At 39.1% G+C, this 27,342-nt stretch overlaps 3 protein-coding genes across 6 annotated transcripts; 2 read left to right on the forward strand and 1 right to left on the reverse strand.

Moving 5' to 3' along the window:
• LOC145487194 (uncharacterized) lies at nt 1-12,884 on the forward strand. Of its 2 annotated transcripts, none has more exons than XM_081465925.1 (3): nt 1-393; nt 9,418-9,683; nt 11,105-12,884. In XM_081465925.1, the coding sequence occupies exons 2-3, from the start codon at nt 9,437-9,439 to the stop codon at nt 11,338-11,340; spliced, it is 483 nt and encodes a 160-aa protein (XP_081322051.1). In that variant the 5' UTR covers nt 1-393; nt 9,418-9,436; the 3' UTR covers nt 11,341-12,884. The 2 variants fall into 2 exon arrangements, with proteins under 2 accessions (XP_081322051.1, XP_081322050.1); XM_081465924.1 differs by lacking the exon at nt 1-393 and adding an exon at nt 9,137-9,301.
• On the reverse strand, nt 387-8,819 carry LOC145487891 (uncharacterized). Its single transcript, XM_081466669.1, has 4 exons — nt 8,514-8,819; nt 4,821-4,897; nt 3,928-4,025; nt 387-3,222 (listed from the first exon to the last, which is right to left on the reverse strand). The coding sequence occupies exons 1-4, from the start codon at nt 8,817-8,819 to the stop codon at nt 3,206-3,208; spliced, it is 498 nt and encodes a 165-aa protein (XP_081322795.1). The 3' UTR covers nt 387-3,205.
• LOC145487191 (NACHT domain- and WD repeat-containing protein 1-like) lies at nt 11,450-27,304 on the forward strand. 3 transcript variants are annotated; one of them, XM_081465917.1, is made up of 13 exons: nt 11,450-11,541; nt 13,158-13,230; nt 14,363-14,555; nt 15,376-15,932; nt 17,487-17,646; nt 18,201-18,539; nt 18,933-19,249; nt 19,535-19,710; nt 20,030-20,350; nt 21,044-21,389; nt 22,043-22,530; nt 23,148-23,973; nt 24,604-27,304. In XM_081465917.1, the coding sequence occupies exons 2-13, from the start codon at nt 13,225-13,227 to the stop codon at nt 25,432-25,434; spliced, it is 4,560 nt and encodes a 1,519-aa protein (XP_081322043.1). In that variant the 5' UTR covers nt 11,450-11,541; nt 13,158-13,224; the 3' UTR covers nt 25,435-27,304. The 3 variants fall into 3 exon arrangements, with proteins under 3 accessions (XP_081322043.1, XP_081322044.1, XP_081322042.1); XM_081465918.1 differs by lacking the exon at nt 11,450-11,541 and having other exon boundaries at nt 12,972-13,549; XM_081465916.1 differs by lacking the exon at nt 11,450-11,541 and having other exon boundaries at nt 12,972-13,230.
• Nucleotides 27,305-27,342: the final 38 nt, after the last annotated feature.

The raw sequence follows: 27,342 nt of genomic DNA on the forward strand, positions 1-27,342 counted from the left end.
ACTATATACCCTCACCCGAGGCGATCACACTAAATTATTTACTTGCCTGTTGAGGACGTAAAATATACTTCTCTAAATAATGTTGACATAGATAAGGTTAGTAGATTTCTTGAAAGCACCCGATTTGATCTCTTTTGTTTCTTTTCAATGGCGGTTTCTTTCGCTTGAGTAATTTAGTATAATTATGTATTGTTTTTGTCATCCGGGATAGCCGTCTTACAGTCCAGAAAATTACCGCTTTTGTTCAAAGTGTTTTATTTTTGTTTGAATGGATGCTCGTTGCCCGATAAAAACTTTACGATAACCATATTAAACAGCGTCGCTACCGTCTAGGTATGGGTTGCACAACCAGCAAAAGTGGTATCACAATTTCAAACACTTTTGGAGAAGGAGGTAAGTTGTACTAGAATCAAACGAAAAACACGACGTCAGAAAGGAAATCATTCATGCGTCTCTGTTACAACATGGTTGTTCGCACGAAGTCGAAAATTGGCTTAGGACCATTAAGTTTAAGGGATTTTACTGAGATGTTTATAATTAAAGGACGATTGAGTAAGTAAAACTTTGCTGAATGTAGCGAAAGTGCGACTCGTTTACGACAGAAAATTAGTCCAAATCGTGTAAATTGAACCTTCAACCTGTTTGTGAATTGTTCTTGCTTTGATTTACGACTCAATTACGTACTGTTGTACAGCTATCGCCGTAATGGGCGTCCCATCGGCTCCAAGGCTGTACCCTAGCGCACATTCATGTCTTTAGAAGTAGTTGCGAGAGACTTCAATTTTAGAGTCTCGTGCTTCACATAGTTTCCAGCAGGACTCACTGGGCGAAAAATTAGATTTGATTCGAGATGAATGTTGTGTAAATATGATTCAAATATGACATTTGTCATATTTGTCCATATTTGATTGAGAGACAAATATGGTATTTATCCTCAAGATAAATAGGATGATGCATTTGCTCCAATGACAAATATGAACAAAGGTGGTGTAAATCCAAGACAAATATCACATTGGTTCCGTTTAAATACAGACAAACGTGTTTAAAGATGACATTTGATGTTGGCAAATGTGGATCTTATGTCATCTTCAACTAGGGGAATATATATTTGGGTTTGTCTGAATTTTTTTCCCCAAAAATTCTGCAATTTCTTGATTCTGCATGTAGCTCAGCTTTCAGTAAGGTATTTAACTTATCAAAATTATGTTTTATCCATATTAATAACTGTATATGCATGATGAGTAGCAGATTTGAAAGGCAAGTCAAACAGAAATTCCACTCATGAATGTACAAGATTGAGAAACGTTTTATTAAAAATCCTGCATTTCTTTTTTACAATACTTTAAAAATGTTGCTTCAAAATATTTTTTACCTAACACTTAGAGTTCCTAAAAGTGTTGTAAACTATAATAAATTAAAATTTCAGCTCAACTTTAACTCTAACTAGTTTAAAAATGTGGAAAACATGAATTCAGTAAAGGAAAGTGGTTTTACCTGCCACTTGAAGCCACAAAAGTTAACTAGAGCTCTAATGATGAAACCTTACTTGATTTAACACACATTTCAACTAATTTTCTTTCAGTAACCAAGTCTTTCCTTTCTCTTTTTCAAAACAAATTAAGAAGTTGGTTGATTAACAAAACTAATCTTAAGTCAAATTCACACTTGGAAAATATTATACTTTTATAAAGACTGTAACTTGCTTAACTCAAATAGATTTTGGCCATGGGCAAGAGGGAGATCAAGCTACCATACACTGTAGCTGATGCTTGCTTTCACATAAGCAAGCTCCAGTAGATGCCAAATAGTAATGCTATCATTTGAAAAACATAACTATGATAATCATAATTACAGCTCAGACTGGATATACATATAGAGGATATTACATGGCCATGCAGAGATATGAAATATCCCTTTGAGTGTTGTAAAAAATCTCACTTGTTTGCTGTGCTCACTTGTGAAATATTTTTCAACACAAGAAGAGAAATTTCGTAGCTCAAAGCAGCCGTGTAATGTTAGATATTTACTATTATAAACACCAATGAAATACTAAACCATTTCACTCTTGCTATGAAAGGCACGATTCATCATGCAACCATAGCAATGGTGATCTCTTCACTTGTGAAGAAAACATGTTTTCATGTGTGAGATACTATGTTTTCATGCAAAAGCTTATCTGGTATGTCACCTTGACACTTAAATGAAGTTACTCATTTAAAAAAAAATTTTTTTGGCTGTTTCTTTAATAAGAAACATTCTGTTACTGAATGAATAAAATGATATCAATCATATCTATATCAAAATTCAAGGAAAAATCTTGACCGAAATCTGTTACAGGCTAGGGGTTTCATTAAGAACCAGGCAACAGGCAAATTGACTGGCTGTGAGGATGGTTTTGCTGGCTGATTTGACCATTTAGTGAAAAGTTTGTATTACAAAAAAGTTCAGTTCAATTAGTCTTGCCTGCCTGTGAAAACCCCCAAAAATTAATGAAACCCCTTGTCTGTTATTAATCATTCGACATTCACAATTCAGAAACCTCGCAAGTCTACACTTAAGGCCCAAGCTGGTGCAGACATTGGATGGCAATGGAGGCTGTTTGCCAGAAAACCTTCTTCCTCCCGCTTAACCATCATCCTCTTTCCCCACTCACTTCTTGCTCTGTTTGCTTTTCTGTCCAGACTTTTCAGTTCCCTTGTCAATTCATCAGAGGGCCATCGACGAGACTTGAGTTTCTGCAAGAAATACATGAAATATACAAATTAATAAGTAACAAAAGTGGCTACAACCATGGTTTTGGGCAATGTGCAGTTCCAGAAAATATCCATACTCTCCCCACAGAAGGGATTGGAATTTCCTGGGAGGTGGGGGGCTCTATGAGACCAAAAAATTTAAAGAAATGTATGCAGCTTCACTGGAATTTCCTGAGGGGTGGAGAGGTGTTAGAAAAAATCCCTTCCGTGGGGGAGGTATGGATATCTTCTGGAACTACACAATAAGACAAAAAAACATCAAAGTAAGCAATGCAATTTTATGCTTAATATTTCTGCTCTTGATAAGTACTCCATTTTTCACTTACATTGTGGCACCGCTGGCTCCTTCTTGCAGTTACGACACTTTCCTCTTATTTATTAGCCACTTGGGGCAGCCCTTCCTTCCTCACACGAGTTAAAACTCTTTTAGACTTGGTTTTGAGGGTCTTGTATTAAGTTTTTATGGCACCTGTGAAAGAGGTAATTAAAAATATATAGTTTAAACAAAGTAATATGGAAGTATACAGGTCCTAACAGTTAAGTCTGCAAACAAGCCAAGTGGCCCATTAGGCCAGAGCTTATTCTGTTTTCTGTAGTCATTGATTGCATTGATCAGTGACACAGACACACAAAAAAAACTACATTCTGTTTCATCTTTCACATTAATATTGATGGCCCATACATTGTAATAGATGATGGGCAAATCTTGAATTCCAATGAATTCAGTCAGTAATATTGATGAGTAATCAATAGCTAATCAATGTGTAATCAAAAGTATCAATGAATTATCAATAACATTGATGAGTCATCAATGTCATCCATAAGAAAATCGATAGGCCACAAAAGTTTTGATCATCACCAATAATCAATGACTAATCAGTTGATTACTCATTGATAACCCATCAGTGAGTAATTGATGTCATAGACCATCGATTAGTCACATCTGGTTATAAATAGTAATACAGTGGAATCTGGATTTCTCAAACCCTTGAATTCTCCAACCTCCTGATTTCTTGCACTGAAAGTTGTTTCTCTCTGCTCATTCAACAAATTTTAATTTTATCCCTCGTATCTCAAACTCTTAATTTCTCGAACCAATTTTTGTTTCTCTTAAAGGTTTTAGCAATCCGGATTCCACCGTACATGTAGACGTAGCCATATCATTTATACTTACGTTCTAATAGAACAGGATCAGCCTCTTTGAAAGCTGATGTCGCCTGGACACCTCTCTCAATTGCTTGGGTGACCTCAAGATTAGTGCCATCATTAAAACTGCAAAGTAAAAAGAATACATGTACATGTACTGTATGTGCTTTTTCTGTACTTAGCTTGATAATGGTTTGATGGATCACTTATGTCTTAGGCCCTCTTGTTCCATCAATCAGACTTCTTTGCAGGTCTAAGTTGTCATTATATCATACAAGTACAAGACTGGCACCAAAAGGCAACAACCTTAAAGGGCCACTACAGTATGTACAGTATGGGACATGATCATGAGATGATTTTGAAAATCACAAAGCTAAACAAAGTAGTTGTAAAATCTCTTAAAACTAAATTTATGCAATTTGACTTTCCTTCAACTATTTGTTTGAATCTTCCTCTTGGTGTTGTAGAGGCATTGATATGCGAGCCAATGAACTTCATTATCGGTTTTAACACCATTTCGGCATGAAAGCAGCAAAATTACAATAATAATTATCATATACAGTATAGTGCATAGTGCCCCCTATAGCGATGTTATCTGAAAGTTACAATCAGACACTCCATCTCAAATATCTATCTCTATATGGTGACAGTTGATGAAGCCACTGACATCAACTACATGCATCACCTCAAAGAAAATTTGAGGTCATAATCTATATGTAGGTGTTTTTTATAAAAGATGTAATTATTCCGAGGTATCACCAGTGACCACCAGAAAGATAAGGCCACAAAAAGAGTTGCATTATGAGGATGTCAGCATGATCGGGAAACTGCAGGGTACATGTATGGAGAATGTGAAATCTTCAATGTGCACAACGGATAAATTATAACTACTCACAGGTTATCCCTTGTATAATATCTTACCTGTGATCTTGTTCAAAAGTCCACTCTGTTGGCAGGTCTTTCTCTTTCAACTTTGCCACAACCTTATGGACACATGCCTGCATTAAATACAGCCAAATACAACATGCAATGTTGAGCACTGTAGAATCGCAAGAAAAAAGGAGCCCTAAAGCAAAAAACTTTTTCAACTTAGTAATTTTTTTTAAAGTAAATAAGATTCTTCCTTCGTGCTGGTGTCTTTGGCCTTTTGTTCAAGAGAACAAAACATAGCTTTTGCGGAGGATCTGGATTTTGTCCATAATAGTGAGCGTCTGTAATAGCGCGGTGTCCGCAAGGCTTAAGTTGACTGTAAATTGAAACAGATAGCTCGTTGATCACAGGTGTCAGCTTTGCTACTTTAGTAAGCAGCAAAATTTGAATGTTCCGTGAACTGACTGCCAAGTGGATGAAGAGAATTAATAATTTTTGCTCTTCCGAAGGCATCTTCCAAAGGGTTAATGTAATGTTGTTTTAGACTGTATTTTTATTTTTACAATATTTATTTGTTTCAACAACAACAAAAAAAACCCTTTTTCTACACGACTCCTACTGTTGTGTGTCCGTTATTCCGGCTTTCCACCATTACACAAAAAAGGCGATAAAGTGCTCCAAAGATGGCATGGTCATGTTTTATAGGCTTGCTCTATGTTTAAGAAGGGTTGGGAGTGGTTTCACGACATTTGAAGAAGCTAGTCATAAAAGGGGATAAGTGACGATTTTGGTTGCTTTTCTTTTTTCTTGCTCCAAATTAGCTGAATTTTTGCATGTGGTCTTCAATGTAATAGAAAAACGTGTTCCTGTATTTCTGCCGCTGGTTTTTGCTTCGCTTTATAAAGACGCCGCTAGGAAAACCGAGTGGTTTTTTGCATACGCAATATCCTGAAAATGAAGCAAGGTTTAGCGCAAAAACTACGGGACATTGCTAAACATACCTAAACAAAACTCTATGCGAAATTTGGAGCGTTTTCGACAAAGTTCACTTTTGATTAAAATACCTAACGCCCTCTTCCCGCCGAAGCTGCAAATAAACGAAGCCGGGCCTTTGTTATGATAAACAGAGCCGATCCTTTGTTATAATAACCAAGCCAAGCCTTTGTTATAAGTCGAAGTCTCGCCTCGGTTTATCATAACAAAGGATCGGCCCACCGCGACCGCAGGGACTTTGATCTCACTTAGAAAGCAGCAAAATGTCAATTTCACGCAACGTATAAGTTCGAAAATGTTGATTTTAGGTCAAAAAAGGTTTAAATGTTGATTTTACGTTAACGCGTGACGGCAAGGATGTTGGTTTCTCTTAGAAACCAGCAAAATGTCAATTTTACGCAGCGCATAAGCTCAATGATGTTGATTTCAGGTCTAAGTAGGTTAAAATGTTGATTTCATGTTAACGCGTGATGGCAAGGAGGTTGATTTCTCTTAGAAACCAACAAAATGTCAATTCCACGCAACGTATAAGCTCAAAAATGTTGATGTTAGGTCAAAAAAGGTTTAAATGTTGATTTCACGTTAACGCATGACGGCAAGGTTGTTGGTTTCACTTAGAAACCAGCAAAATGTCAATTTTACGCAGCGCATAAGCTCAATGATGTTGATTTCAGGTCTAAATAGGTTAAAATGTTGATTTCACGTTAACGCGTGTCGGCAAGGATGTTGGTTTCACTTAGAGACCAGCAAAATGTCAATTTCACGAAGCGCATAAGCTCAATGATGTTGATTTCAGGTCTAAATAGGTTAAAATGTTGATTTCACGTTAACGCATGACGGCAAGGATGTTGGTTTCACTTAGAAACCAGCAAAATGTCAATTTCACGCAGCGCATAAGCTCAATGATGTTGATTTCAGGTCTAAATAGGTTAAAATGTTGATTTCGCGTTAACGTGTGATGGCAAGGAGGTTGATTTCTCTTAGAAACCAGCAAAATGTCAATTCCACGCAACATATAAGCTCAAAAATGTTGCTTTTAGGTCAAAAAAGGTTTAAATGTTGATTTCACGTTGACGTGTGACGGCAAGGATGTTGGTTTCACTTAGAAACCAGCAAAATGTCAATTTTACGCAGCGCATAAGCTCGATGATGTTGATTTCAGGTCTAAATAGGTTAAAATGTTAATTTGACGTTAACGCGTGACGGCAAGGATGTTGGTTTCACTTAGAAAACAGCAAAATGGTAGGAGCCCATGATGGGCTCCTGAAAATGGTAATTTCACGCAACGTATAAGCTCAAAAACGCTGATTTCAGGTCAAAAAAAGGTGTAAATAAAAATAAAATGAAACAAATAAACATTTCAATAAACACTTTTTCAAATACGGCAACGTCTTCAATGGCTAAAAAATCACGAGATAAAACATAGTTTTCGACAAACGCGATCGTAGCTTGATGTCACGCACCGCCATAACTTCCAAGTTCAAAATGCGCTGGTACCTCTTATGCCTGATGAGGATAACAACTTTGGCGGCTGTTTAGTTTTGGATTTAAGAATTTGATGACTCCACGTGAAGGGTCTTTACACCTCGTACGCGGGAAGACATGGCGGTCAATACAAGACAAATTTTATAAGTCTAAAACCAGTTCTCACTTTCCAAACTTTGACGCTAGCAACGCTTGGCAAATGGGCCACAACTCACCAGAGGGTATTTTTCTTGGGCAAGAACTGCTCTTGGACTTTGCTACCTGGCTCGATCTGACTTCGAACGCTGATAACACGATTACGGTATATCAGCTGCCTTCGAAGTTTCAGAACACATTTTGATTCCTTAAAACGTGCTGATAACTTACGGGTTTATCGAGGCTTTATGATGCCTCTCAACCACCAGGTAGGCACACAAGGTACTTTAAAACAATGCTTAAGATATTAGTTGACAGAGCTCTAATGCGGCACATCTCTTTTTTGTTTGATGGCATTTCGTTTGATGCTCAATCGATTCACGTGTTGTGTTCACGTCACAATAACTGGTGTAAACAATCCGTTCCCAGATTTCCGCTCTATATGCTGTGGGATTTGGTTTTGACTTCATACACTATAAACAGTCTGCCTGTTTGCTGTTCAACAAATAAACTCCTAAAGACATGGCTAGGAAAAGCCAAGTTTTTTGCCTACGTTTTAACTCGAAAACAAAACAAAAACCAGCGACAAAAATACAGAACCACATTTTTCTATTACATTGAAGACCACATGCAAAACTTCAGCTAATTTGGAGCAAGAAAAAAGAAAAGCGACCAAAATCGTCACTTATCCCCTTTTATGACTAGCTTCTTCATTTATTCGCCTTGTATGGCAAAACTAACACAGATAATTCAATATGACTGAAATAAACAATAAATAATAATAATAATAATAATAAATACTTAATTTATACTGCAAAAAATAGATCAGCTGAATTTAAATATAAAGACAGCTGGTATTAACCTGTGCGCAGCTGATAAAATTGTCCAAATTAGTGTTAGCAATAAAAAATAATGAAAAATAAAAAAGGAAGTAATGACTTCAAACTAGCTTCGGCTACCTGTGTCATGTCTCACTCACTACAATCGCTACCATCCTCCCCACCCCCACCCCTCCCCTTCAACCAACCCGGCAACTTCGCAGAGGCTTAAAAAAAAAACAACCAAAATGGCCGCCCATGGTGACGACACATGTGTGCGCATGAAATCAGCAACAAAAACCTTAATACTCACCACCATATCTCTTGGGAGGTTTTCACTTCTCCGTTGTGTCACGACAGTGTTGGATGACCCTTGCAAGTTGTCAATTTTTTTCTGTGAGAGCAGCAAGTTTTCTTTGAAGAGCGTCAAACTGCCTCTCGTGGTCGCAACAACTTCCTCTAGCATTGACAACAGATAGTGGCGTGTTGACTGGTGTTGATCGGCCGCTTGGTGAGCTGGAGGATGGTGTTCTGCAGGGCAGAATTGAAGGCGAGCGATTGGAATCACTGCAGGCGACGCGTGGGAAAGTCGGCGAAGTTTCTTCAGGTCCAGATTCATTGTCAGTAGTTGTGACATCACGACGGCTACAGTTTTCGGAGCGAGATCGAGATCTCTCGAGAGAAATCCGTGGGCGGTCTTGTCCTCGTGGAACAATTGGAGTTGTTCTCGAAGTTGCCTAAATAATAAAGTGCAAAATGACAGGAAAATTTAACAACCAATCTAACATGTACCGCGGCTGTTTAAATTTTAAGCTTACAATAGCAAGTGTTATTTGAAACTCACCGTTTGACGTTGATTCAAGGGCCTTGAGATAGGTGATTCGGACGGAGAAGTTCTCGAATTCTCCGATCTACCTCTAGCAAACATAGTGCAAAACAGCAAAAAGTAAATACGTGACCGACTGATTTAAAGATCAACAACGCAAGGGACGCAATCCTTCACGCAAGGCAAAGACAAGCGAAGTGAAAGTGACGCTCGAACTCCCGCCGGTTATGCTAAGCAACCTAAATGGTCGATCTTGATTGGAGGAAAAGCGTCACGTTAGTACAGTCAGACAAATTAGCATATTTAGCTTGCTCTGACTCGCTGATTTATAAACATCAAGTAGATCATCTTTATTTCTAGATTGTCGTAAGATTATCGCTCTTTCTTTTAGCTCAGTATCTTTCCTGGAAATGGGAAGAAAGAGGTATTACTGCAGACACTGTGATGACTTTGTTAGTCGAGGTACGCGATCGAGACATCTTAAACAAATCGCAGAGAGAGAGGAATCTGCCTCAGAAGCTGAAAGTGACAGTATTAGCGACCTCGAGACGAGTTCTGAAGTTCACAGCTTGGAAATCCGCGATAGTTTTGAGGATCATAAAGAATGCTTCAGAGCAGATTTAGCCAGTGGTGATTGTGGTTATAATGCTTCTGAAGGTGAGACCTTTGAACTACGCCTATATAAGCTTAAGCTTTCACGTTCAGGGGTTCGAAAGGGTTTCTCACAGCTCATATTACATGGAAAGAGTCGAAGATTATAAATTTCTGACTCAGTAATAATGTGTGTGCATTATATTATGGACAACCATGTGATGCTGTTGTCTAACTCTGCTTAAAGGCTATTTATGGTGTCATTTTGTTGCCATAGTAACTGTAAGCCTCCACCTAAATGACCCTTAATTCAAATGATCTACAAATCTGATTCTATACTTTCTCTGTAAATTTAACACAATTCCATCCGAGGGAATTCAAGATATAGCCAAAAAGATAAGCCTTTGTCAGGTTCAAAACATTTCACAAGATTAATTTTTCTATAGCCTTCATTTTTAACAAGTGATAGCTAATGTAGCATAGCTAGAATGAGTTATGGCAGTTAGTTGGGGAAGAAATAATTCACTGCTGGGTCAGTCAGTCAGTCAGTCAATGGGTCGTAAACAATTTTTTGAAACAACAGCCTACCACAGTGATGAAATGATCTTCCATGTCTGGGGTCGAACAAGTGTTCCCAAATTAAAGACTATTTGGTGTAGAACAAAGGTGGGTGTATAATTTGAACCATCGACCGCTTTGGCTGAAAAGCCATTTTGATTATTCCTGGAAAGGTGCGCATATATGCAATCTGAAAAAAATTGTAAAAATTGTAAAATTTTAAAACTTCTCTTAGGTGTAATGACCACAATCTTGATAACCCTTGTCATTTGGACAGTTTCAACATTTTTCTGCACTCTCACACGTACATGTATTCAGTTTTAATCCCTTCAAGTGAATCATTTAAAGAAGATAAGTCGTAGTTTTGTGAGTGACAAAATTGAAATTTCAGTCACGCACATATTGATTTGTTTTCAGGAAAATATATTTTCAATAATGACAAATTGCTGCAAATTTATATATATTTTCAAATGACTTGTAAAAGTTTTTATCATTGAAAATCAACACTTTTGTCTTTACCTTTCTTTAAACATTTTAATTTCACATGTCCATCGGACCACCAAACTTCCATTTTCACGTGCCCAAGAGCACAATTTACTTGCCCCAGGCGATTGGACCTGGGTAATTTTTCCTACCCCAAGCTAAGAGATAATTTTTGAGTGAAAAGGTCAACATTTGTGTTCATGAGAATTAAGTATAGGATTCTGGTCAATTATTAATGAAATTTTGCAAATCATATCTCAGTTGTGGTCGTTTAATGCACAAAACTGTACAACTCTGCAGGCCAGAAATGACAGGTTTAACTCATTTACTGCAGAATAACCTATTGATGTAGACAAGTTAGTACTGCTATCTACAAACACTGTTAACATCAATTTTAGCAATGGACAAATGCAATAATCTGACTTTCTCACTTTAATTAATTGCAGAGGACAGTAACGAGAGTCCAGAGTCCTACTTTGCAAATCTTGATGAAGAAGTTGCTTTTATGATGAATGTTGATTGGTTCCAGCCATTTAAACATTCCCCATACAGTGTAGGGGTCATTTATCTTGCTTTGATGAACTTACGGTACCTTGTGGGGTGGGATACAAAAGAGAGAATATTATTGTTGTTGGAATTATCCCTGGACCTGGTGAACCATCAAGTCTCAATCCCTATTTAGTTCCCCTTGTTTCAGAACTGAAAGAGCTCTGGGAAGATGGAGTTGAAGTTTGTCATTCTGAATCACCTAGGATGCCAGAGAGATTTTTTGCTGCTCTATTGTTAGTGGCCTGTGATGTCCCTGCAGCAAGAAAATTGTGTGGTTTTTTGGGTCATGGTGCCAGAAGAGGCTGCTCAAAATGCAAGAAAGAATTCATTCCAGGTGAACATTTTGGCACTAAAATGAACTTAGGGGGATTTGATAATTGCATGCCATGTACAAATATAGAGCATCGCTGTGAAGCCCAAGAAATACTTGCTGAGGACACCTATCAAGGACGAGGAAATAAGCAATCAAAATATGGTACAAGATACACTGAACTTATGCAACTGGAGTACTTTGATTGTATCAGATTTACCATAATTGACCCAATGCACAATTTGTTTCTTGGAACTGCTAAGCATCTGATGAAAAATGTTTGGCTACCAAATAAAATTTTGACGCGGAATGATCTCAAGTCTATCCAAGAATTGATTGATAACATGAAAGTACCATCCAACATTTCCAAGTCTATTTAAGGAACAACTTGGACCTGTCTTCAACATGTCTGTAAACATTAATCTGTGTTGTTCTATTGCATACTCTGACTATGAAAATATTTGCATTACTTAGAAGAACTTTCCACTTTATGGCTACACTGTTTGGCATATTTATCTTGACCTGCATTTTAAGAAAACTGGCAATCTTTTCCAGTGTTTCCCAACAGTAATACTTTGACGGGTGAATACTTCAACTATTTATCTAGTGATACAATATTGGTATCACATAAGAACTCAACCATTGGTTAACCAATAAAGGTAATCTGTATGGCAAAATAGGTTACCATACCAACAGTACAACTTGTTTAAATCATCCTTCATTAAAGCTTTAAGTACTCATAACACAAAAGCGAGCTAGGTGACGGCTATGACGCCCACTTATTATTATTATCATCATCATCATCATCATCATCATCATCATCATCATCATTATCGAATTGTGATAAGCATGATAACATTTGCCTAAGGGCTTCAGTCACCTAAAATTTTCCGAAGATTAGTAGTATTCATCTGTCAAAGTATAGCTGCTGGAAAAGTGCCAGGCACCTTAATTCATTAAAATGAATTTAGGTGTTACCTTAAGTTTAATTTTGTGTTAGCATTATACAGATTCAACCTCGTTGAATTTTTTCGAAAATTGTTTTTGTATATTTATTTATTTTTATTTTCTTGTATTTATTATTATTATTATTATCATTATCATTATCATTATCATTATCATTATCATTATCATTATCATTATCATTATCATTATCATTATCATTATCATTATTATTATTATTATTTTTAATTGTAATCATTATTATTACTGTTCCTATTTGATGCTTTTTTGTCACCGGCATCAATTACGTATGGAAATCAACACTTCGTCGTTGGACTTTTCATAAATGAGACATCCTTTACACGTAATTACTACGTGAACTGTTTTATGTCTAGGTACGTTTACCACAATAAAAGATATAAAAACTGCAGAAAGACTAAGAAAATGCCTAATTTAGCTTTTATGTCTAAAGATCGCGAGCTCCTCTATTTTACGCGATCACACGCGCGTGAGACTAAAACTTCTAGTTTCCACGCCCCCGAAAATATAGTTAACCGAAAGGGCAAGAACTAGCCAGACAAACCAAAACAGACTAGGCCCGAGCCTTTGGGTTATCCGAGCCGCATTTATTGCAGAGGGGGACAGTATTATCTTGTCCATCAAAGCTAAACAAAGGTTTTGACTTTCACCTGTTCTAGTGATGCGGGGGGCCTGCTCATCGGACACACGGATGTGTTGTCGAGGTCAGAGTAACGCAGAGGACAAATGGAGGTAAGCTGTTTACATTCACGTCGTATATCATTTTCTCTCGCTCGAGTCTCAGACATCTTTGAAAATGAGAAAGAGAATAACAAGTGAGCTAGTTTGATTTTCGAGGATGGAAGCTGAATACCTGTTAAGATGATAACTATATATGAATTCTACACGAAAGAGCGGAAGACGGAAGTGAAAATCTCACCCTTCGAATCAACTAAATTTAGATCGTGGAATCAAAGAAACTGAATGCTTCTTCCAAACCTCCCTTGCAACATGTGGAATTTAATTGTTATTATAAAAAAGCGAGAGGCTATAGAAGTCCACAATATTTATAGTAAGTGAATATATTTACAATAAGAAGACTGATTGAATTCGATTAAAGAATTTCATCCGAGTGAAATTCAAACTGTGGGGTGAATGAAACTGGAGGCATGTCAACCTACCACGTATGTTCCACTAAAAACGTAAAATGCCTTTAATTTATTTGACAGTTCGACTCGCCAAAACTTATGTATCAAAACAAATTGTCTTTCTTATTTCAAATTGTCTTTCGCGGAAGAAGTTATGTTTCTAATGAAGGTTGGCCGCGAAGATCCTTGAAGTATTGATGTCCTTCCGCTTTCGGTTGTGCTTCTGCCTAAAAATCCTTGTGAGTAGGAAAAATGAGAGCCTTTAGAAGTCTCAAAGAGATTTTCATAGTCACGGCTAGAAATAACTAATAAATATAGACGTTAGCCTGCGTCGAAGACAACACTTTTTTTTCCGGGTTAAATTTCCCTTTGCATTGCAGGCAATATACATGTCAAGAATAATTTTATAGCTTAGGGTCAGCATGAGGGAATTATGGAATATTTTCAATTTTCCCTTTACCAACGTTACTTGACTTTGTCAGCAGCTACTAACAACTTGTAAAATGGAACATTTCCTGTTAAGATTCGCTTATAAATGAAATTTTATGGTGAGAATCTTGATTGAAATAAATGCTGTGCCACGTCACTTAAAATTGTTTATTTCCGTTTCGACTGATTTTTTTTTTCGTTCGAACAATTCAAAGACGTTTTGCTTGTAATATTAACTGATGTGGTTTTAAACTAGACCATTCGCACTTTTTTTTTCCAAGAAATTTATAATTTTCTCCCATCGGTAGGCCTCAGGCCCAACAGAGGTTCTCCCGGACATGGATCCAAGGCTGGTACAGAAGACAATTCGTATATTTCTGAGTTCAACTTTCACCGACACGCGAGTGGACAGAAACAAGCTTATGGAAGAAGTGTTTGAGCCCGTCAGAGACCTTTGTCAGCAGCACGGAATTGCATTTGAAGTTGTTGACCTACGCTGGGGTACGAATGCAAAATCTGCTAATAACATCGATGGGGTGCTTGGTTTGAAATTTTTATCTCCATAGCTAATGGACCTTTCTGACCATATCACGAAGTATCGACACTTTGTCGTATTTTTAATATAAAAAAATCCTATCATACTAAATGTATTAGATATGCGAAGCTTCAAAAGAATAATTGAAATCTCAACATATGGGAAAATATGCATATGGACCCCAAAATTGCAAATTTTACAAAGAAATGTGTGGTATGGGGTAAGCGTTGCCCCTTGGCATACATTTGTTATTCATTTATTTATTTATTTATTTAATCACGTCCGTCAACATGCGACAATTCTGTGGTGTGACTGGAGACAATCCAATGGAGTTATCACTTTAGTGCGCGTGTTCATACTTGAATATATATATTTTTTTCCTGTTAGTGATTTATCTAGAGTTTCAAAAGTGCGGGAATATGAAAGATGAAAGTCTACTTTACAAAGTCTACCTTTCCAAACACTCGCAATCTTATTACCCTTAATTTCATGTTTTTTAACTGGATTGTATCTGCCATTACATGATTATTACAGTTTCGTTCTCTCCCCCAGCCTCGTTAAAAACAATATGTTATCAATCCATAAGTGCAAATTTCGAGAATTGTATGACAAAAGAGCTTTAATATCAACGCTTCTCTCTTCTAAAGGGTGGGTTTCATAAGAATGGCTCGATACCCTTTGAGAGAACAATAGTGGAAACAACAGAAACAATGCCGCTAGCCCAAAAGCAATAAAAGCTGAATACTAAATTACAAGCTCACGTGTGCTGCTCACTTGCTCTTTTAGGTGTGCGTCAAGAGTCCGTGGACGATCATCGAGTTGTGAACATTTGTATGGAAGAGATAAAACGTTGCCAGGAAACTTCACTTGGCATCGCTTTTATTGCCATACTAGGAGACAAATACGGTTGGAGACCGCTGCCCCCGTCAGTCAACGCTGACGAGTTTGAATCTCTTCTCCAATTGATTGACCAATCAGATCGTGAGTTGATTACCACCTGGTATCTCCTCGATGATAACTCCGTTCCGCCGTGTTATCTCCTGCAGCCGATCTCGAGCCAGTTTCCCGGCATCAAATCAGCCGATAAAGACGAGATCTCTAAGGCTTGGGAGGACTGGGGTAAAGTAGAGAAGTGTATATTGACTCAGCTGCGATCAGCGGCAGAGAAGGCCGATCTGGAGGAGAATGAAAAGCAGAAGTACACGGTGTCTGTCACTCAGAGCGAGGTAGAAACGGCCGTCGTGTTGGATCCGGAGGCCAGTCAGCGTTCTCTCATTATTGACCGCAGGTTTGATCACATTAACGGAAAGGACAAGGCCGCCAGAAATTTCGTTAACTTGCAGGTAGAAGTGTTTTCTTTTCTTTTCTTTTCTTTTTTTTGCAAACCAAAAAAAAAAAAAAAAGATATTAGCTAACGGTTAACGTTTACAACACCTTCTGAGATCTTAAATATAAATGATATCTTTATTGGGTACTTCAATCTGTTAGGTATTTATATTCTAAACGACGTCTAAAGTTGATCATCAATGATGGCTAGACAATTCGGGTTTATAATTCCTTATATTATTCAGCCAGCAACAAGTTGTTACGTAAACATACAGCATCTTCTATATGGAACAAAATGCCATTCTCGTCCTCATCAGTATCGACATTGTTATCGTTATCGTCATTCTCGACATTACCATCGTCATTCAGTCATCCATATTCACGTTGCATGAAGGACAGCCTGGCATAAGCGCCTGAAATTTGAATTGACCAACCCGGGTTCAACAGACAGGAAAAACTGTACTGTCCTGAGGTGAATGTATGTTAACGTGAAAGGCATTAAGATTGGGCAACTGGAAATTGGATTAGATATTCACGAAAAGGGATTTACAATTTCAAAAACCAGATCAGATTGTAAAAAGTAAACAATGTGGGCACGTAATTCATGGAAAGACAAATATTGTCGCCTTCGGCTTCACCCCTTAAATGCTAACCGCAAGCAAACAGCAGTACTGAAATAAATGCTAACTGCAAGCAAACGGCAGTTACATCAAGCATTATATTTTTCTTAACTGCTCGAGCAGTTAAGGGGACAGTTTCCTTGCAGACTATAGAAAGTCCCCCTTTTTCTGATTTCAAAAATAGACGTGATGCCATCTCTTGTAACTCACTGATACATTACCTCCTCTCAAGGCTTAAAAGTCACCATAAGGTTAAACAATTCGAATCAAGCCAACAAGCGCTTATGCTGGCCCTTATCATAATTCCAATTACTTCTCAAAGTTCATAGAGTACTTCTGGAAATTCGAAATGTGCCACCGAAAATTTACAGTGCGCTTTGAAAGCTCCACCGAAATGTGCTAACGATCATACGATAATTCGTGGCAGTCCGCGTTTATTTCCTACGTACGAACTCACGTACATGCACCCAATAGGAATTTTGAGTCGGCTTAAATAATACATGAATTAAACTTTGGTTTTCGTTTAGTTCGATTTATTGTTTGTTCATCAAAATGTTCCGAACCTCGCCAAATTCGTCAAATTTCTCTCAACAGTTAAATTGAATATGAGAGATTCTAAGAGCCAATTTGGCAACTGTTGAGGAGACGAAGTGCCGAATTATGAGGTTGGAGGTAAATGGCAGGTCATTAATTTTGATATCGTGATAGGCTAGGCTGTCAAGAAATCAGAATTGTCATTCTGGTATTTCCTTTTCTCCCCTTTTAGTTGACAGTTCACTACTTCTGGTGTTGTTGTTGTTGTACTTTAACCTCTCGACCAAACTTATTTAAGGGCGAAATACAATGTAAAACCCAAAACACTGTGTCTTTAGTTAAACTAAGAAAACGAGTTCTTGATTCTTATAGCTAATGAAATATAAAATGCAAACACCAGCCTTCTTGTTCGTATAGGAAGATGGCAACATAGACTCGGAATGCGTTCAGCTGTTGTCAGAGCTAAAGGAGAAGCGAATTCCAGCCTCACTGGAAGTTGGACGCATACTAAAGTTTACTAACTTGAGATGGCATCATGAAGGAATTCAAAACGTTGAACACGAGCAATATATTACAGGTAAAAAAAACTGTCAGCCTCACGAAATTAATGAAAAAGAAATGGAAACAACAAGTCCCCCTCGTTCTACCCGCTCTCTCTCTCCGTCTCTCCCATTTTATGTCTGCCACACAAACTATGCTCATGCAACGCTTTTCACTTCGCTGGTCAGACACTAAAGTTACATTCGCCCACTTAAATTTCCAGTCACTTTGTACAACATAAACAGTACACATAAAAGTAATGTTCGATCGTCCACAGACTAAATGATTGACATGACACCCTCAATCAAGTTTACACAGTACTCGACTTTGTGAGCATTGTCTTTATAAAAGGGGAACTTAACTCCTGATTTTAAGGGGCAGTGACAGACATTGCAAGAGTTACTGGATAGTTTTCTGGAACGAGTTTTCATCTTATTCTATATATTTAACCGACCAAACCAATCTAGGAGGAAATCGTAGTTGATAAAAAGTAAAGAATGAAAACATCACAATATGCGTTTATAATTTTTTACCTTTCTTTCTTTCTTTCTTTCTTTATTTTATTTTATTTTTTTTTTTTTTTCTTATCAGAAATGTGTAGTCGAGTCAAAGAGCTCCTTACATCCCACATCAACGAAATCTTGCAAAAACTCGGTCCTCCAAATCCACTGATGGAAGAAGTCACGCGTCACGCTCTCTTTTGTCGTGACCACACTCATTCGTTTCAGGGCCGAGCAGATATTTTGCAGGTTATCCACAATTACGTGACTGGACCCGATTCCGTAATGCCGTTAGTGATTTACGGTGAATCTGGAGTTGGCAAGACGTCACTGATGGCAAAGGTTGTCATGGAGATACAAGAAAAGAGCAAGAATGGAAATCTCGCTATAATGTATCGGTTCTGTGGAACCACTCCAGATTCGTCCACGGGTATTATAAAATTTGTTGAGTTGCTGTTCTCTCCTCTCCTCTCTTCTCCTCTCCTCTCCTCTTGTCTTCTCTTCATTCCTCTCCACTCCTCTCGCGGTTCTGTTAATTCTAAACCCACATGGCACACATTACTAGCCTAAACTTAATTTAATCTTTACAGTTATATTGTTACTAGGTCAGAAAAGACAGGATTCTCGATTTGAAAAGGTTAATAACCTCCTACTAACCGAGCGCGAGGGCTGTACTGCGGAATATTGGTTCGAAGTCGTGGCAGTACGAAAAAGACCTTGGGGCAGTATTCCGACCACGAGAGAATCAATCAGAACACTCAGTTTTACCCCATGACAACCTTGCTATATAATAATATGGTTTCTTAATTTGGTTCTCTTTTAGGTCGAGCACTAACTGAGAGCTTTTGTAAACAACTCAAAGAAGTGTATGGAATTACCGACGAGGTTCCCGAAGATTACAAAAGCTTGTGTGAGGTGTTTCCCTCATTTATGGCACACACTGCCAAGGAACGACCACTGTGTATAGTGATTGACTCTCTGGATCAGTTGACGGACGAGGACGGCGCAAGGCGCTTCTTAGAATGGCTTCCACGTAAACTACCTGCGCATGCCTGTATGATAGTGTCAACTCTCCCTGAGGAGGGTGGCTGTATGCAGCGTTTAATGACATTTGGGATCCCAGCTAAACATTTCTTGCAGGTAAATAATTAAATGAAATATAATTTAACTTTTGAATTATTGAATTAAACCCTTTCATCCCGTGGGGGCATAAGTCCTTTAGGAAGTCTCTCCATTGACTGTTTCCAGTTGAGGCCTGTCTCTCTCATCTCCTCCTCCTCCTCCATTGGCTGTTCCTTGGCCTCCCCATCTTCCGCTTTCCCTGTGGGTTCCATCTCAAATCCTGCTTGGTGGTGTTGGTATATATCCACACGATTAATTTTCTGTTTCTCAAGTAAGACAGCTCGTGTATCTTTTTTGTGTCAGGTGAAGCGGCTCGACATGCATGATGGACCTGCTATCCTAGATGCTTGGCTTGGATCAGTCAAAAGAAGGCTGACCCTGGAACAGAGAGAGCTTGTTTTAGAGGCTTTTAACCGCTGTCCATTGCCTTTGTACCTGCATTTGCTCTTTAACAAATGTCGCTCTTGGCCTTCATACAAGTAAGAGAGTTTTTAATCATTTTAGAGTTTTTATCACCTACGTTTTGTAACGCTTAATGCATATTTGCATATTTTATCGCTTTTCAAATTCTCATGTCTTAATTCTACTCATATATGCAAAAACTTTAAATCACTGTTTTTAAACTTAAAATGATTTCAGAGAGGTCGAAACGACGTTTTTTATCTCTAGTTTTTATCCTAAAATGTGTTTCGAAGAAACTGCTTATTAGAATTCAGATTATTGACTCGTGGGTTTTTGTTAAAAGTGAAAAAAAAAAAAAAAATTCTAAAGAAGAAATCAAACTTCTCTCATTACCAGAAAAACCGCTGACATCACCCTTGCCCCTGACGTCTCCGGGATGATACACTCTCTGTACCAGGACCTTGAAAAGTACCACGGTGAAAAGTTCGTGGGAAGAGTCTTGGGCCTATTGGCCGCTGGGACTGATGGGATGAATTCAGACGATATCCTTAATCTTTTGAGCTGTGACGAGGAACTCTTACAGGATGTGCTTGTCTGGCATCAGCCATCAAAACGCCGCTTGCCACCACTACTACTGGCTCGTCTGAAGCACGATCTTGGTCTCTTCTTGGTGGAGAGGGGTGCGTACGGTGTTTCACTATTGGCGCTCTATCACAGGTAAACATCCGTTTCTGCAACCTAAATGCTCAGGTATTATGAGCAAAAGTACATTTCTATTCCCTTCTTCTTTTTAAGGGGGCATGATCGAAGAGTAAAAATAAAAGCACATTTATTTCAACGCACACCTAGAAATAATGATCTAGTTGGGATAGAAATCGGTATGCCAGGGACACTGTTGATGGTTTGTGGCCATGAATTTCGTATGAACGAAGTCTTTAATTCGAATATAGAAATTCAAAGTCGGGCAAACTTTCTACATTTCTGTCCTTGTGTCTTGAGAAAATGAGAAAAAAAAAAGGCCAAAAAAAAAAAAAAAAGGCCAATAGCCACTTTTCCTTCCTAAAACAATTAATATAAGTAATACCTTCATCTGCCTAGTAACTACCGGTGGTTCAGACGCATTTCTTGAATGACTGCATGATTCAAAGACTACAAATTGCACTCACCCTGCAGGCTCGTGCAATTTTGTTAGTCTTTGAAAAGTTACTCTTGCTTATTCATTCCAAATTGCACATGAATCTGATTGGAGCTCATAACTTTAAATCGGCCTCGTATACAGTGCAATTCCGATTTTTGAAATTAATCGCTCAACAACTTCCTGAACTGTACTTCCCTCGGTCCATTTGCTATTAAAAGTTATTTTCAGACACTAACAACATTAAAGCTTTACCAAATCTTATATTATTACAGGCAATTCTTCGAAGTTGCCAAAGAAAGGTATCTCAAAGGTGATCGTCACAGAGAAACTCACAGCAAGATTGCTAAATACTTCTTCGGGGAGTATCACGAAAAATATGGCAATGAACGCGCCATTCCTGCGCAGCCCCACGCCTACTCCTCGATCGCTCTCAACCTTAGGAAACTGGACCGACTTCCCGTGGCACTTCTCGAGGCGCGCGACTTTGACGGATTGCGAAGTACTCTGGGAGATTTAAAGTTTGTCCAGGCGAAGTGCATGGCAGGAATGGGATATGAGCTTCTCGCGGAGGCCACTAAGGCAGTCGGTTGTGCTGTTAGTGAAGTCGCTGATCCTGAGGTATTCAAAGTTTGATGTATGAAGCGCTGCTTTATAGAAATCTTATTTCATCTCGAGAAGTTCTTCTTTCCCTTTAGATTATCTATTAAGAAAGGAGAGCTTAGAGCGAGGCTCTTGCCTTCTCTTGACGTCAAACTTCTGGTCTGGGCTTCCGTTCTCGTATATTGTGACCTAATGATACACTGGATTATACAGTAAACCAGCCGGCAGCCATGCACTTTAAGACTTGGCCAAGCAATGAACACAATGGAGTTAAAATTGGATCAGATGAATTAACAAAGGTGCTTACACTGCGGAAATAATTACCTCGCTATTGCTTTTATTGCAGAAACAAACAAAAAAACGAAAAGACAAATTTTCAATATTTATTCGGCTCTGTAATAAATGTAGGAAGGCTGGCATTGCTTATAATCATGCTCGGGTACACATATTAGTGTGTGACTGTAATTTAGGTTTCCAATAATTTCATGTGCTTACCCTTGAAGAAAATAAGGTCGGAGAGTCGGATTTCAACGTAAAGCAATTAGAATTTTAATCTGACGTAGTCACCAGTTGTAAGTATATTTAAATCCCAGTGATGTCCTTATTAGCTTAACTACTCATCTTTTTAGCTAAGAACTAACTTAGCTTTCACTTTGACTGTTTGCCTATAGGTGATTAAAGATCTTCAAGATATTTTGGGATTCTTACGCAGTGACGTACATATCTTGAGCCGTTTTCCCGCCCTCACATACCAGCAGGCAGCCATGTACCCTCAACATGGGTGGATCGCAAAACAAGCAGAGCAAATACGTCAGAAATTTGATCAACCCGACCCGAACAACATCGCTGCCCCACAGGGGTGGGTGGAATGGATAAACAAACCTCAGGTCCCCAAAGCCTTCGAGCTCGAACTCAGTGGACACTCCAAGAGCGTTCTATCCACATGTTTCGCGAGAGATAACAGGACCTTGTTGTCTGGATCAGCTGATGGGACCATCCGAGTTTGGGACAGTCAAACCGGGGAGCTGCATGCCCAACTTGAAGACCATCAGGGAGCTGTCACGTGTGTACGGCTCTCTCCTGATGGTTCAATGATGGCATCTGTCTCAGCAGACAAAACTATTCGGCTGTGGAAATTTCCAGGCAATGAAATTATAAGGTTAGCATTTTTCTACACTGCAGCGACTGATGAGAATATCTTTGACCTACGACTATCTGAGAGATATAGTACTTATTTATACTATTTAACAAAAAAAGTGCATGACAATGAGGTAGTTATCGGAGAGTAAACGAAAGAGAATGTATTAGTGTTAAACGAAAATGGATTTCTGCAAGGTATTCCTTGCAGAGGTCATTTTCCTTTTTGTTTTGTTTGTTTGTTTGTTTGTTTGTTTTCGTTTTGCCTCGTTACCCTGCCTGCGACTTTGCGTGAAGATATATTTCGTAGGAATTGATCCCAAACATTGAACGAGTCTGTCAAACCTAGTAACTGATGTCATTTGAAGCTCTAGCCTTAGGATTTGCAAATATTTTTCATACGTTCTTAATTAATACATGAAGTTTAAATTTATTGGTACAGTTAATTATACCAAGCCCTTTTAATATTCAGAGTTGATCGTAGCTCGATCAGGAAACCACGCCAAAACGGTAAATATTGTAAACATAGGTTCCCCTATACTCTTCGTCAACTGCATACCTTAGCTTTTACTGACGGAAATACTTTGATGTGCCATTTACAGCTTCGTCATCGGATAATAATTCTTACTATCTTTTAAGGATCCTTGAGGGACATGAGGAACGAGTAACATGCATTGCCTTCTCCAAAGATGGGCAAAGATTGCTTTCGTCTTCTAAAGACAAGACCCTCAAACTTTGGGACCTAAGCGGCGGTAAGAACCTGGCGACACTTCCTGGACACAGAAGTTCCCCTCTATCGTGTGCCTGCTCCCCCGTAGATGATTCGGTTGCTGCCTCGTGCGGGGACAATCTGGAACTCTTCATATGGGACCTTAACAAGAGCTCCATCAGACTTACCTTGGAGGGACATCAGCGAGACGATAACCCAAATTTCCCTGTTGAAGACAGTTTGGAAGGCCTAAAGGATCTGGACTACAAATCCCTCATTTGGTCAGTGTGCTTTTCTCCCGATGGAAAGTACCTTGCTTCCGCGTGTGTGGACAGTGACGTCATTTTGTGGGACGTTAACAGTGGTGCGAAGATTTGGACGTTTAATCTCCCGAACGACGCCTCTACGGTGGCCTTTGCTCAAACCCAACACGGAACGCGATTGGCTGCCGGCTCCTCAGCCCATCACACCGTTACTCTCTTTGACGCAAACTTTGATGACGTCAGTTGCAAACAAGTCAATGGTAGTTCCAGGACCCTTGCCTTGCTCGGCGGTCACTCGGACTGGGTGATTGATGTGGCCTTTAATGAAGACGCAAGTCGACTAGCGTCCGCAGCCTGTGACAAAACCGTGCGCGTTTGGGACGTCACTGCCGCAGAAAATCTTCGGGAGGCGCGTTTTCATGCTGAACGTTGCTGGAGTGTGGCATATTCTGACGATGGCAAATGGCTGGCTTCTGCCTCGGATGACTTCAAGGTATGAAATATGGAAGGGATTTTTTTCGGCAAAAGTTGTTATAACCTGACTTGGCAGTCGTGTGTATTTTAAACAAAGGACTTGATTGGTTCGAAGCTAACACCATCATTTATAGAGATTCATAAAACAAGAAAAATTAGGGTTGTAGGGTTCCTCGCGCAAGCAAAATAATGCATGTGTCGTAAGTGGGAACAAACCTTGAAGAGAAATCTCGAAGAAATCCTTGTAGGAGCGTAGAATAGCAGAGGATTGGTTAAGATGATAACTTTCAGTCGAGATATGAGGCGATTTTACTAACTTTTTCGGTGGTTGTGGTTACTTTTTAAACTTAGGTCAGGGGCCCGTTTCTCGAAAGCACCGGAAACCCTTCGGACCCGCAAAGTCACGTTTAGATAATCTGTATCTAAAAACGGAGAAATGTACACGCCTGGAACTCCTTGTATGAAGAGAACCTCTGTTTATGTTAAGAATATGTGATAAAACATCTCTGTAATTATCATAAGGTTTGAGATTTTGCTACGGCTTTCCGGATGCGAAAAGTTTTCGGGACCTACGAGAAACAGGCCCCTAGTCTGGAGGTTATCAAATGTTGCAAGTTAATTTTTAATTTACTGTGTTTTTAAATATTAGGTTTGTGTCTGGAATATGGAGACGTTTGAAGCTTCCCTGATCTACGAGGGTCACGAACAGAAAAGAACATTCTCCTGTGGTGTTCGTGCTTGCACTTTCTCACGTGACTCGACCCAAGTCGCCAGTGGTGGAGACGAGCTCAAAATCCGCATCTGGTCTCGAGAGACTGGGAAGGACAACATTGTGCTGGAGTGTGGTGAAGCCATGTTGCCCTGGTGCCTGCGATTCTCCCATGATGACAAGCGGCTAGTTTCAGTGGGTGAATTCACGAATGGCGCAATCGTCTGGGATTTAGAAACACAAAGAAAGATGTTGACATTGGGTGGGCATGAGCGCTTCTGCCAGTACACCGAGTTTTCGAGCTCTGGAAATTTTATCCTGACGAGTTCCATAGACAACTCAGCTCGAATATGGGACGGCAGGAGCTATGAGTACGTGACCACTGTTACGCAACCTGATTGGGTGACATGCGCCACGTTTTCACACAACGAGCAGTTGCTAGCCACGTGTTCAAAAGATCAGTTGGTCCGCTTGTGGAACATCAGTACCTGGCAGAAGATCTGCGAAATGGCAGGACACGAGTCTGAAATCAGGATGGTCAGTTTTTCACCCGAGGACAAGTTCCTGGCGAGCGGGGCTTTGGACCAGACGATCTGCATCTGGGACTGCGATACCTGTCAGCAAATTCAAGTTTTCTACGCAGCCTCGGGGATCTGGGGCTTAACCTGGCACCCGACCGAGAGCGACCTGCTCGCGGCTGGAGATGCAGTAGGCTATCTTTACCTCCTAAAGATTCACAATCGGGGAAAAGAAAATGCTGCGAAAGAATAAAAGCCAGATCAAGACGCCGACATACCGTTCTAACTTCCGTCCTGACTTCTAAATGTCCTGTAACATAAAACAACGCGCAGTGACGGGTGCTATTTAGAAACGATCACTGACAGTTCGTTAGGTATTTGATTGATACTAAGTTATCCATAGGAAAAATGGATATATCCATAGGAAATAAACTTTACCTCTTAAAAATTCATAATCATCAAAAAGAAAATGCTTAAAGGCCAACACAAGACATGCCATTTAAACTGTCCTCGCGACTTCTAAAGGGACTGTAACATCTAAGAACGCGCAGTAAATTTTGGCATTATTTTAAAACGATCTTTAACAATTCGTTAGGTATCGATTGTTTATAGCTTTTCCATTACAAAAATAAATTAAGCCTTTCTCTTATTTTTTTACTTTGTTGTGAACATTTTGCTTTGTATAAGGGACGTAGGCGACCGTAGAGCAGATAGCGTGATCGGAGGCGAAACCATACTCAATTCCAACCTTGACCCGTAGTGATATAAATTTAATGAGCGCTATTTTTCGATGAAATGAGAGTCGCATCCCGGTAGAACCGAACGAGGCGAAGAAAGGAATAACCTTGAATAAAATTATATTATTGTGTTATGTTTGAGGAAGAAACCGTGTGCCCATTTTCAAGAGTTCAAGAGTTCGACTTTGACCACATGTAAGAATAGACCTATTTTCTCGGAACACTAACTGTCTGTTTACCAGCTACTCTGACTTCCTGGAAACGCAAATACCATCCATGGAGGGTATGGGAACAGCCTTTACTTAAATGAAATCTATTTTTTAATTTTATGGTTATGTATAAAAGGAAAAGTGAACCACATATTTTATATGCTAGCTTGACCATGTTGACTCAACTCACAGCTCAAAACGCAGATAATGTTAAATTTTCTGTCATTGACCGCGAGAGTTATTTCACGACGTTAGTCTATACAGCAAGGTACTTTGAATTCGCTTAGCTCTGTGAATCCCTTCTCAATCTCGCACAGTACTTAGGGTGTGTTTTGTCGAGCGCTCATTGACGTTTTCCGCAGGAGATAACCCATTCCCACCTAACATCGATCATGTGCCTGCCACTGTGCTTCTAAAACGGCTGTCATGACTAGTTCGTACAAAGAGGCTGTGAAAAACCTGTTTACGGAAACAGTTTGAAACAAAGGGATGGATCTACTAATGTTAACGATGTATGGACATCGGACTTGGAATTCGTGGAACCGAAATATTTAGCTGGCTGCTAAATAGAAGACATTACACGGCGCGTAGATATAAATTTTATTTTCGAGTGGTCAAGACATTTTTTTTAGGAACAAGCGCTGCGAGTGGGTAAAACACTCTTTTTATCACGAGAAAATAAATTGCATTTCTTCAAACCAACCTGTAGTTTCTTTTCGTTATAAAGACAAAGTGGCTGTTCCACAAACAACCATGCGTGAAAAAGCGAAAAATGACTTCATCAGATACAGGATTCAATTCAATTATTTCAATTCTAGGAGTCAAGCTTGGATGCATTCATTTGAGGTGATCAGTGATCCAAGATCACGCGGATCATGGTACATCAAAGGAGTCGATGAATCCGTGACAAGAGTGGATTTATCGGCTCGTTTGATGCACCATGATCTGAGTGATCTTAGATCACTAATCCTTTTCGAGATTACCACAAAGGAAAGCACACTAATTAGTCTCGTTCTCAGATGTCACCTGTTTATTCGTATACTGCACGAGTTTCTGAGAAAGGGCCTACCCTTAAGAGGTAGACAATTACGTCACACCTATTTCCGTATGCAAAGGCTCTAATAAACATGTTTACAAGCCTCAACTTTGAAACAAAGGCTGGATCTTTTCCCGGAAAAGCTGATTTTCTGGGAATTAGCCCCGGCCAGGGGAGAG

This window comes from Orbicella franksi, chromosome 5 (genome assembly GCF_964199315.1).
Source record: "Orbicella franksi chromosome 5, jaOrbFran1.1, whole genome shotgun sequence".
NCBI classification, from domain to species: Eukaryota; Metazoa; Cnidaria; class Anthozoa; order Scleractinia; family Merulinidae; genus Orbicella; species Orbicella franksi.

What these genes read in the sequence shown, in the direction of transcription:
- LOC145487194 (XM_081465924.1), top strand. Translation starts at nt 9,270, where the DNA reads ATGGTCGATCTTGATTGGAGGAAAAGCGTCAC. An exon ending in GATTGGAGGAAAAGCGTCAC is followed by an intron (nt 9,302 to 9,417) that starts GTTAGTACAGTC and finishes TCTTTCTTTTAG; the next exon opens with CTCAGTATCTTTCCTGGAAA. An exon ending in TGGTTATAATGCTTCTGAAG is followed by an intron (nt 9,684 to 11,104) that starts GTGAGACCTTTG and finishes AATTAATTGCAG; the next exon opens with AGGACAGTAACGAGAGTCCA.
- LOC145487891 (XM_081466669.1), bottom strand. Translation starts at nt 8,819, where the DNA reads ATGAATCTGGACCTGAAGAAACTTCGCCGACTTTCCCACGCGTCGCCT. An exon ending in ACCTCCCAAGAGATATGGTG is followed by an intron (nt 4,898 to 8,513) that starts GTGAGTATTAAG and finishes TATTTAATGCAG; the next exon opens with GCATGTGTCCATAAGGTTGT. An exon ending in ACTTTTGAACAAGATCACAG is followed by an intron (nt 4,026 to 4,820) that starts GTAAGATATTAT and finishes TTTACTTTGCAG; the next exon opens with TTTTAATGATGGCACTAATC.
- LOC145487191 (XM_081465917.1), top strand. An exon ending in AGTTGTTGACCTACGCTGGG is followed by an intron (nt 14,556 to 15,375) that starts GTACGAATGCAA and finishes TTGCTCTTTTAG; the next exon opens with GTGTGCGTCAAGAGTCCGTG. An exon ending in ACACGAGCAATATATTACAG is followed by an intron (nt 17,647 to 18,200) that starts GTAAAAAAAACT and finishes TTTTCTTATCAG; the next exon opens with AAATGTGTAGTCGAGTCAAA.